At 43.1% G+C, this 12,145-nt stretch overlaps 1 protein-coding gene across 1 annotated transcript in view; it reads right to left on the minus strand.

The window, feature by feature from the left end:
- TSPAN9 (tetraspanin 9) overlaps positions 1–1,187 on the minus strand; it is a 112,034-nt gene extending 110,847 nt beyond the window's left edge. The window contains 2 exon segments of the mRNA XM_014940140.1: positions 238–657; positions 659–1,187. Of these exon segments, the coding sequence (XP_014795626.1) occupies positions 238–657; positions 659–721 (483 nt within the window). The 5' untranslated portion in view covers positions 722–1,187.
- Between the last annotated feature and the right edge of the window lie 10,958 nt (positions 1,188–12,145).

Raw genomic sequence — 12,145 nt, forward strand, 5'->3', positions numbered from 1 at the left:
GAGCAAGCTTGAGGAATCAGCAGCCAAACTACAGTAACCAGGTGGTAATAAAGACATAGAAAGCATGTACATTTTCTCAATAGGCACAAATTTAACACTGAAAATATTCCAAGCAGGTATGCGAAAGAGGAAGGGGAGGGGGGAACTTACTGTAGTGCTTCAGAGATGCACTGTGCACATACTGCAGCAGCACAGGGCACACTAACAAATGAAGGCAACCGAAAAGGCAGTACTCACCCAAAATATTAAATTGAAAAGGAACATCATGTATTTCAAACAACACAGGCAGCCTCTTGCCATGTTGCACTTCTTAAATTCTAAAAGGAAAACAAAGGATAGATCCAGGTAAAAGACCACGTATTTGCTGCCTTTGGGTGCACTGTATTTGTCACTTTTTACGCCAGTCCCAATGCCGGTCCCAGTTCCGACCCCACTGTGGCTCTGTGTGCGTGATCCAGTTGTACCATAGAAAGCTCCAGCAGTAAAACCTCGACCAAATTGCCTCCCTGAGGTAGAAGGTTTAGCAAAATCTGAGTCTTTGCTATCCAAAGATGGACTCCGGTGAATTGAAGAATCCTCACTACTTGACTTCTCCATGATCTCTCTTTTCACAGTTGTCAGATTTAATGTATAGCATCTCTCAGCATTAAACGCAGTGCCTTGCAAATGCCACAGTGCAGTAAGAGCTGTCTGTGTTTTGCTTCTCTTTTTCTTCGCACATAAATCAGATAATCACTGCAGAATTTATTAACTGCATTGTTGCTGGTTTTATTTTTTATAGCAATGTGGGCTGTACTCTGTCTATCTGTAGCATGGATTTATACGTTAATACCCCATGCAATATCCTACTCATGATTTATCTTGATGAATCAGTTATGCAGAACTTCAATTTTTATTCCAAAGAGCCGTAAGCTCTTTCCCTCCGCTCCCTAGTCTACAGCCCTGTAATCTACAGGCAGCAGATGGTCCTTGCATCCATTTCCAAAAAGCTTCTGCAGTACACCTGGGAGACTCTCCTCCAGCCAGAGCCCTTCCCTGGCTCCCAGCCTTCCACTCCGCGTCTCTGACTCGCTCTCACACGCTGCCTCTTTTCTTTCCCCTTTGCAGCATCTCATTCAGTCTCCAGCTACCGGAGCGCGCTCCGTCTTTCGCTGCTGTTGCCGTGAAATCATCAGCAACTGCAACCACTGGGCATTTCCCACAGAAATCCCTGACCTAACTATGGAGCAATAAATCCACCCTCCCGCTTGTCCCTCCCCTCCGCTTTCCATCGGGCCAGTGAGCGGGAGCCTTCTCCCGCAGGGCACGCCTCCGTGACATAATATCTGTAATAGGATTAGCATTACTCCTGACTATACAAGTGCTCAACAGAAAAATCTCTTTAAATGTCAAGTACTGCTTAGCTGTTTATGAGCTAGAACTGCGAGGGAGCGGTACGCCTTTAATGCAATAAAATACTGGAAAAGTATGGATTAGACAGACCGGTGCTAACCTCTCTCCCTGCTCATTAAATTAAGAGTGACTTACTTTTTTTTTTTGGCTTAAACAAATGCCATAGGACAAGGAACTGGAATAGAGGAGCACCCAGCATACACTGAATAGGCATGTCTCAGTTATATATGCACATACCGTGACGCCATCACCTGCGATATAATTAACCATAACCAGAGTTGCTGTCTCTTACAGAACCATCAATCAATTCTATAAAACTCTTGAAATATAAGGACATCTGAACCTGCAGCTACTTACATTCTATTTAACCAGTATGTCAGAGATTCTTCTTGTGTATGGCAATAGGCCACCTTAATCACAGGTAGTCTGTGAACTGGAAATACCGACCCAAATGCTACATTTCTTTTCCAGACAGTAGCACAACATTCCTGCTAGGACTCCGAAGCAGAGAGGGCATAACTGTGTGTGTGTGTAAGAGCCCGGAGGGGAGGAAGAAAAATATTTCGGATCACGCCCGGTGCTTCCAAATCCGTCATTTTGTCATAAGCATAAAAGCAGCAGACTGATGGTGCAAAGTGATACAGCGGATTTAAAACATGGGTTATACTTTTCTTTTCAATAAAGAAAGAAACCGTATTAGGAGGCCACTATGAAAGTCATAGAGCTACTAGGAAAAGCAAAAATTATGCGCAATTTTCAACTGACGCTTTAACATGCACATTATAATGCACTGTTATTATTTTATCAGGTACCTTTGAGGAAGGATAATATAACGTTTATTCAATCTCAGATATCTATTCCCAAAAGCCCCTTAAAATTCTGTCATTTTTATGTAACAACATCAGAATCCACAGCCTAAAGCAATGCTGTACCTTTCCTGACAGGCCTTTTCTGAGCAAATATCCTTCCACCATAAAATACTTCATGCCATGAAATACCCAGTATTTGCATGTGTAATACTTTTCTCTCACCTCTTCTGCTCTAGAAGAACATTTTAACAACAGGCAGGCCCAAGCCTATATTAACAGTGTTTATTCGTTTTGCTTTTCAAAAGTCATTTGGGAGTGCACATGTTGCACCCATTCGTTTGCCATAAAATTTATGCTGCCATAGACCAGGTTCGGCAAAGGAAAAAAGTGCTGTGTACTTTGTGAAAACTAATGCAATATAAACCTTTGTCTTAGCTTCTCACATGAAGTCACACGACAGTAATAATGAATCAGCCCTCCTCAAGGTTAAAAAACTGGAAGAATATTTTGTAATAAACAAAAAAATCTCCACAAATCCAGTCAGAGTTTGTAAATAGTGGAAACATTACTGGGTACAAAAAAAAAAAAAAAAAGCAATATAACTCTCCCTTCAAGCTTATTTTTTTCGAGTTTTCATTATTTGACCTTATTGAAGTTTTCCAGTTTTCTATTTTTACCGCCAAATACTACAAAAGATTACGTTTTCTTTACCATTACCTGCGATGAATCTTCCATTAAGAGTTCTCCACAACTGATCTACATCACAGTTTATACTTCAGAACAAGCAGTTCAATACTTTTATTGATGATCTAGATGAGGGGATTGAGTGCACAGTCAGTTCACAGACGACACCGAACTAGGTGGGAGCGTTGATCTGCTTGAGGGTCGGAAGGCTCAACAGAGGGATCTGGACAGGTTGGATTGATGGGCCAAGGCCAATGGGATGAGGTTCAATAAGGCCAAGTGCCGGGTCCTGCATTTTGGTCACAACAACCCCAGGCAACGCTACAGGCTCAGGGAAGAGTGGCTGGAAAGCTGCCCAGCAGAAAAGGACGTGGAACATGCCCATTGAACATGACCCAGCAGTGTGCCCAGGTGGCCAAGAAGGCCAACAGCATCCTGGCTTGTATCAGGAATAGTGTGGCCAGCAGGAGTAGGGCAGTGATGGTGCCTCTGTACTGGGCACTGGTGAGGCCTCACCTTGAGTACTGTGTTCAGTTCTGGGCCCCTCACTACAGGAAGGACATTGAGCTGCTGGATCATGTCCAGAGGAGAGCCACCAAGCTGGTGAGGGGTCTGGAGAACAAGTCATACGAGAAGGGGCTGAGGGAACTGGGCACTTTTAGTTTGGAGACGAGGAGGCTGAGGGGGGACCTCATTGCCCTCTGAAAGGAGGCTGTAGAGAGGTGGGGGTTGGCCTCTTCTCCCAGGGGAATAACCACAGGACCAGAGGAAATGGTCTGAAGTTGGGGCAGGGGAGGTTTAGATTAGATATTAGGAAGCATTACTTTACTGAGAGAGTGGTCAGGCACTGGAACAGCCTGCCCAGGGAGGTGGTGGAGTCCCCATCCCTGGAGGTATTTAAGAAAGATTTAGACATGGCACTTTAGGGCATGCTCTAGTGCCCGAGATTGTTGGTTTTTATTTGTCTGTGGGTGGGTGTGGGGGGTGTGTGTGTGTTGGTTTGGTTTGGTTTGTTTTCTTTGTTTGGTTTGGTTTTTTTTGGTTGGACTTGGTGATCTCAAAGGTCCTTCCAAACATGTGATTCTGTGATTTTGTACAGCCAACAGCCAGCTTCAAAATCCAAGCCTGAGCAACCAGCACTATGGCAAACACAGTTCCAGATCAGCCTTCCCTTTCCCACAGGAGGAAACACAGGGCCCTCTCACAGTCGTGCTGGTGCCACCAGGGAGACTTTTACAAGCTTCAATAACCTTCCACCACCAGAATTTGACACCACAGAGCAGCTTTATGGATTAGATGCCTCTTCCTCCTGCTCGAACTCTAACAGTATTTATGCAGCTCAGTTCATACGTCCCACAGAACTGCTTATTTGTGGAAAAAATAAGAAACAAGAAAGCAGTCACTAGTTCATCCAGTTGTTTTGACTAAGCCATTGCACTTAACTCTGCTCCCGACTGAGACTTCAGTGACGGGTGATGCTGTGAGGCCATTCCGTGACACCCGACAGTGATCCCACCTGACCCTGCAACAAACAGGCTTTGCTTCACTACAGATCTCACCTCCGTTAAGCAATTAGGGCATGGAAAACATTCAAAAGCTTCACTCTGTACTTCATTAATCTTTGATTACTGAATCACAGAATTTTGTTGCCGAGAGATGTCTCCACATTAAGAAAAGCATTTCAGTCCCACACACGGATGTCTGGGACAGGGCAACGAACATCAGTCCATCACATCTAAATGGCTCAGACAAGTATTAAGGGTAAGAATTTAGGCCACTTTCAGACACTGTGTTTGAAAACAGATGTCACAATGGTTGTAAACAGAAAAATGGAAAGGAAGGGTATAAGTAATAAGGCCCAAACAACATAGGCTGGTTCTCCTACTGAAACTGATTTACTTGGTTCCCTCCTCAGAATGCTCAACCATAGTCCTCAAAGTACAGCCCCCAACAACTTCAGTTTTTATTGGAACTACAGTATTTTTTCTCAGTCCATAGTTTTATCTCACCAGAACTTCAGTGCCAATTACACCCAGCTGCAGACAGAGTGTACCCTCAGCAAGTTTGCTGATGACACAAAACTGGGAGGGGTGGCTGACACCCCAGCAGACTGTGCCACCATAGAGTGAGACCTGGCCAGGCTGGAGAGCTGGGCAGAGAGGAACCTGATGAACTTCAACAAGGGCAAGTGTAGGGTAATGCACCTGGGGAGGAATAACCCCCTGCACCAGGACAGGTTGGGGGCTGACCTGCTGGAGAGCAGCTCTGAGGAGAAAGAGTCCTGGTGGACAACAGGATGACCATGAGCCAAAAACGTGCCTTTGTGGCTAAGAAGGCCAATGGCATCCTGGGGTGCTTTAAAAACAGTATGGCCAACAGATCGAGGGGGGTCATCCTCCCCCTCTACTCTGCCCTGGCGAGGCCCCATCTGGAGCACTGTGTCCAGTTCTGGGCTCCCCAGCTCAAGAAACACAAGAAGAACTACTGGAGAAAGTCCAGTGGAGGGCTATACAAGAAGAACTACTGGAGAAAGTCCAGCGGAGGGCTACAAAGTTGATCTAGGGACTGGAGCATCTTTGTTATGAAGAAAGGCTGAGGGACTTGGGTCTTTTTAGTCCGGAGAAGAGAAGACTGAGAGGGCATCTCATCAATCCTTATAAATATATAAAGGGCGTATGTCATGAGGATGGGGCCAGACTCCTGTCAGTGATGCCCAGAGACAGGACAAGAGGCAACAGGCACAAACCGGAACACAGGAAATTCCACTTCAACATGAGGAAAAACTTCTTTACTGCAAGCATCATAGAGCACTGGAACAGACTGCCCAGAGAGGCTGTGGAGTCTCCTTCTCTGGAGATATTAAAAACCTGCCTGAATGCATTCCTGTCCAACCTACTCTAGCTGAACCTGCTTTGGCAGGGGGGATGGACTAGATGATCTCCAAAAGTTCCTTCCAACCCCTACAATTCTGTGATTCTGTATCATCACGATTTTGAACATGGGGAACTCGAGAACCAACACATTTGCTGGCAGAGGAGCAAACTGAATCTGTGCTTCACATGGCCTCAGCCAATACACTAACCATTGCAGCATTCTCAAATTAATTCTTTTTAGAAATCATGAGTTTTAGTAACCCTGCCACATGACTTCAGAATAATACTCATCCCTGCAGAGAGACACACAAATGCATATACTATCAAGTGTTTGAGGGATACGGTCTAAAGTTTATTCTTTTCTTTTGAATGATATGGCCAAGAACTCAATTATACAAGCCTTCCTCAAGGTACACTAGGTAGACAAAGAACCGAGATTGCTGAGTATAAATTCAGTGACTACATCCTTCCAGTTACTGCTCCGAATCCTGGAAGGCCATGAGAATGAGATATGGAACCAGGGTTGGAAATTATTCTGGCATATGACTTAGACTTATTATGCTTATGACTCTGGCATACAGTTGCATGCAGATGAAAGCTCACATTAAAAACCCCACACAATTTATTTTGGAATAAGCTTAAAGGGAAACGAATGTCCAAAAAAATTGAACTGAAATTAGTATCACATGAGAGACAGAACCACCGAATTCACAGGACTTCCACGTTCCCGGTTCCACAACAAAGACCTTACAGACTCCAACGAGTCAAAATACCTGGAGTTCCCAGGGCTTCTAAGGCTGCAGGATTCACAACAAAAAACCTGGATGCTCTGAGGGTTATATCGCACACCCTGGGGCCTGCCAAGCTCCAGGCTTGCACGTTGTAAATCCCATCATGGGACTGGGCAGAAACAAGGTAGGTTTCAAGGACAACTCTGTCTGGTAGACAAGTTTTGAAACCTGCCTGGGTTTTTCAGAACCAAATATCTCAAGCTATATTTTAGTTTCGACACACTTATTTTCCAACAGACAGAAGAACTATAACTTCAGTTTTGGAGTCTCCAATCACTGATTAGAGCTTCCCACATCATTTAGAGCATATACAAACAGCTTGTTATAAATGCTAAAAAGAAATCACTACCAAGTGTTTAGAGAAGACTGAAATGCATACTTAGTTTCCCTACGAGCACGAACAGCAGCCATTGCTAATACCTTCAGAAAACCCCCACTTTGGGCACTCGGTGGACAGACAGACAGATGACGGAGGAGGAGATTGGATTCATTAAGAAACAGACTCACTCACAGCTGGTGCCTGTACATAATTCTCTTCTAATGTGTCGTGAGAGAGGACAGAGGCAAGCTCATGCCCTTCTTTCTTCACTCTGTAGCAAGACCCAGAGAGTCCAACAGGCATCATCCGACCCTCAGTTCCACCTGCAGCAAAAGCCACCTCCAGGTGAAACGACCTGGGACAGGTAAATGTATGTACAGCATAAGTTGGAAGCAAAACACAGACTCTCCGTTTGTTAGAGCCAAACATTCTATGTCATTTGGTCCCTGGGATTTCCATTAAAAGTCATTTACTGCCAACAGTGCATATGTGGCTGACATTTCTCAATTAGGATTGTTGTACCAGAGACGGATGAAATTCTGTCTCAAAACTGTAAAAAGGAACTAGTTGTAAACCATGTCATCGGATGCAGATGTGATGACTCAATATGTTAATGCACAGGAGACATGGGAGATGAGGGTCAAAATGTACTATAGGGTGCCAAAGCCAAGAAATTGTGATTATGTCACACTGTCATACCAGCTGTCCCTCAAGGAACTGAGCAGAAAGAATGCCTGAGTTTCCAAAGCAACAGAAAAGTTAACTTTATAAAAAATATAAATCCTGCGACCTACATTTAAACTTTTAAATCAAAACATTCACACTAGCACAAGGGTCTTCTGGGGTTTTGTTTTCACTTTATAAACAACATCATGAACTATGCTAAATCTGAAAGAAGCCCTCGAAAGATCATGTTGGAATGCAACTCCTCATTGCTATTTTCACCTTTAAGAACTCAAATCTAGAAAGTTTATTTATTGTTTGTTTCTGAGAAGCCCTGGAATTCAGAATCTTCTTGGCCTTGGTGGTGTACATACGGAGATCAAGTCAACCCATACAACAGACAATCTACAATCCAGGCAGAAAACAAGAGAAGACATTAATAGTGATTATATTCAGAGCCAGCTATATTTGACATTTTTTTAAAGCCCCAAAATTACCTTACCAATTCTCCCATTGGCAGGTGGGAGAAAATAGAAAATATGAGGGAGGAGAGAACAGCACACACCGAAGCAGATCCAGGCAGCAGAGAGTACCAGGTGTCTTGGAACAGTCCATCTATGCCTTTTAGCATAAGAATCTGCATCCCTTTTAATTACAGGGCATTTATGTCCTCTTCTATAGCAATGAATACATCGTTCCATCTCCACCAACAGCTAATCCTTCCTAAATTCTGCTGAGAACTTAGCCTCAATCTTACAGCATTGAGTTCCATAGGTATGCATTGTGTGAAGAAAAAGAACATCTTCCTCTTATTCACTGTCAGCATTAAGCCTTCCAGCTCCGTCTGTTCTAGCACCCATATTTACCCCATAATTCATCATTTTGTAATCCTCTGTTACATCCCATATCATTTGTCCTTCATCAATCTAAGCACTTAATCTTTTCAGTGTCTCCTGTTACAGAAAAATCTCTGACTCCCTAATAATTTCAATTAACCATCTTGGGACTTCTTTCTAATCGAGCTATGTTTATACCATAATCTTTTTTCAATCTGCTGATGAAAAGACCTTCTTTTTAAAGGGCAAGAGTTAATATTCAAATTAAAAATTAATTTAATAAATTCTGTTTCTATCAACCCTTCACCTTTATGAAAGTGAAGTCATTCAGATTCAACAGACCTCTCATCATTCCTATTCTGCTTTTCTATTCCAGATTCAAAATTTGGTCTCTGAAAAGCTCAATATTTCAGAGCCTAACAGGACAATCTTTTTCGTTCAAATTCTGCATCTTACCTGTAGGAGGAAAGGGGCTTTTCTCACAACACAGCATTATTGTAATACCAAATACTTGTAAATTCATCAATAAGCCCATCTTTAAAGTCAGGGGCTACTTGTAAAGAAGCTAATGTAAGCCGAACCAAACCTTGGCCATCAATGATGCAAATAAATGTGCAGCACCAACTGCTGTCCCCTCCCAGTACACAAAAAAAAAGCATATGGAGACAAGTGCTTTTTACTGCACACAGAAAAAACAAGATCAAGGGAGCAAAAAGCTGTCAACCACAGGCAGGACGGCAGCAACGTCATACCCCTGATATCCCCATGGGATGAAACATCACAAGTTAGACCATGCTTTAAAAATTAAAGACCAAAAAAAGAAAGCAGGGAAGAGGAAGTGAGAGGGGCTCTTCTTATCTACCACATATTTTTTGCGGAGGTAAGGTACATGATCTGAGTGTTTCTCTTCCAGTCCCACTTCAAACGACAGTTTAGATTTTTATGTCTTCCCGATTGACTACAGATTAAAGAAAGCTAACAAACAGCAGAAGGCTTTTGCTTATTATAAGAGATGGCATCCCTTCTTCCCCTTGGACAGCACAGGGGGACTTCATTAATACAGGAAATCTTCTAACCCTGCCCAATATGTACAAGTTCTTTGAAGAAAATCAGGTGGATATTCTATAACCTCTGTTTTAAAGAGGCTATCTTACACCAGCAGTGTGCTGTTCTGAATTAACTGATAGCTGCTGTCTGTGTTTTAGCAGAAGTATTAAACTTTAAAACAAACAAATTTTTTCAAAAAACCCTCATGCATAGGGTTCCATCTGAAGAAAGAGCCACGAGAACGATGTGAGCATTCATTTTTAAAAGGCAGCACACATCTCTGAAACCTGCTCAATTATGCTGTGAAGGAACATTTCTACACACATTCTTTTCACAATTGAGTGAATTCCTTCACTGCTAAAATATTCATTTTTTGGCACTTACGCATAAACAGGTGCGATTCCATGAATGGGGACATTTGAAACCACTGCGTCAGGGCTGGCAGAGACCCAGATGTCTACAATGGGCAGCAAACTTACACCATTATTTTAGGCTCCCTATCCCATTTACCTCATCACCAGCCCCAGTCTCCAGTGTAAGACCTCACTGGAAGTGAGAGATGACTGCTGTACTGGAGAGCCATCACCTCAGACGTGTGAGTTACCATAAGGCCGTTCACTAGCAGCATTTCCAAGCAAAACCTGATCCCAGCTTCCAACTTCAGGTCAAAGAGACACAGCTTTCATTAAAGGAGTCAAACTGCCAAATTAATTAAGCACTGCCCAGAGCCAGCAGCATCACAGCTGATGGTTATCAGCAGAGTAGACTGAGTTCAAGCCACAGTACAAGGTTCCCCCCTTGCTGGGCCCCTAATGAGACCCAGGGCAGAAATGCTGGAAACAAAGGTGGGATCTAGGGTGAAGTCTACCAACTGTGGCAATAAGCTACATTGCCTGACATTCCTTGCACATACTGCCTTTCGTCTTCCAAGGGAGACATTCCTGAATTCATGAGAAATGGGTTTTGAATAATTTCAAGATAACTGGAACACACCTGGAGTCCCGTTAATGGCAGCTCTCAGGTTCTGATCAAACCACTGCCCAATAGCCTTATTCCCCTCTGCTGGTTTGGGCTGGTCTCTTTTCTGTGGCTTCCAACAAACTTCACAAGAAGCAACTTGTCGTGGTTTTGACCAGATTGACCAACCAGAACGACAGATGGCCCTTCCCTCCACCCTCCGAGAAAAAGAGAGGAGAGGAAGTGATAAAAAGATTTAAGAGTTTAGGAAAAAACCTAAACTTAATTAAATTATTAATAAATATTGAAATAATAAATGATAATAATAAAATAAATAATAAGAAGAAAATGTCTACAGTATATACAAAACCATATCAAGCTCCCAGGATGACGATCACGTCACCAGCAGACATAAGGAAAAGTCCCAGGCTGGACTCGGTGATGGACAGGAGCTGGGTTCCAGCTCTGGAGTCAGGAACGCTCAGATTGGGATCAAAGGCAGACAAACAGACAGGGTCCTCCTCGGACGTCGGCCATTGAAGAAAAAGAGTTGACCCTTTGATCCCTCAGCTTTTATACTGAGCATGATGCAGATGGGATGGAATACCCTGTTGGTCAGGTTTGGGTCACTTGTCCTGTCCGTTCCTCCCCACAGGTGGGACCCCTCTACGCTTTTCCACTTCGACCTTCCAACAGGGCAAACAACGAAGGTACCTGACCTTAGTTGTTATAGCAATAAGTATAAGCAAGGGCCCCTCTGCTCCCCATCCCTTGGGATAATCAGGTCTTACCACTGTGACAGTGAACAGTTTCTGAACAATACGCTGTTCATTTCAGAGTTTAGTTAGCTAGAAGAGGCCCAGCTAAAAAAGTAAAATTAGCAAACAGAAAATTAGTTCTGTTTTACCCTCAAACCAGGACACAACGAGAGCAAAGCCCATGAACTCTTTCCTGTCTTGAAGCTCTTCAGATTTATAAAAACAACCCTATCTGATCATTTCCATCTGCCCTTGCAATAAAGCTTATCTACTCTCACAGTAAAGCTTCTCGCATGTGCTGTGGTAACGCTGTGGGGTATGGTCAACTTTAACATGCTATTTTTATAGCATGTGTCTATAACATAACAGTCATGCAATTAATGCTTTTTGCTTTGCCAACTACAGCAGTCAGATTTAAATCCCAAGAGGAGGCAGATACTTTAGCCAACTTACTCATCTCGCAAGAATGAGGCTAAATGGTTCTCATCTATTCTGCATGAGATACAAGAAATGGTGTAAAAATGAAACCAAGGTAAATCTATCGCTTGAATCCAGCAGGTTTATGGACCGGAGCTGCACGTGTAACATGAGCTTTGAAATCAGTGTCAGCTCTTATTAAAAGGGCGTGAGAAATTTAAAAAGACAAAAGGAGGAAAGGAAAGAGTACAGTTTGACTTGACCCTGTGTCAAGCCACAAAAAAAACCCCCATGCAGCAATTCAATCACCTGATTTACAGTAGGAGCTACTTAACTTTTTACTTTTTAATTAATGAGCTTTTGTAAAGACAGAAGCATATTGGTGAAACATAGTTTTATGACCTTATCCACATTAAGGAGGATTCATTTGCACTTGGTGAGCATGCTGTGTGCTAGCTGCAATGCCAGGCATTCAGAGCCTAATATGGGGTGCGAATGGATGCAAGCGTGTTTGAGTCCTTCCCAAAAGCCAAGCCCACATTCACTTGAGTTTGAAAAAAGTTTAGTTGCACCATCAGTGTCTCTCAGACATAAGAAAA

Source organism: Calidris pugnax, unplaced genomic scaffold (assembly GCF_001431845.1).
Source record: "Calidris pugnax isolate Ruff unplaced genomic scaffold, ASM143184v1 scaffold36, whole genome shotgun sequence".
NCBI classification, from domain to species: domain Eukaryota; kingdom Metazoa; phylum Chordata; class Aves; order Charadriiformes; family Scolopacidae; genus Calidris; species Calidris pugnax.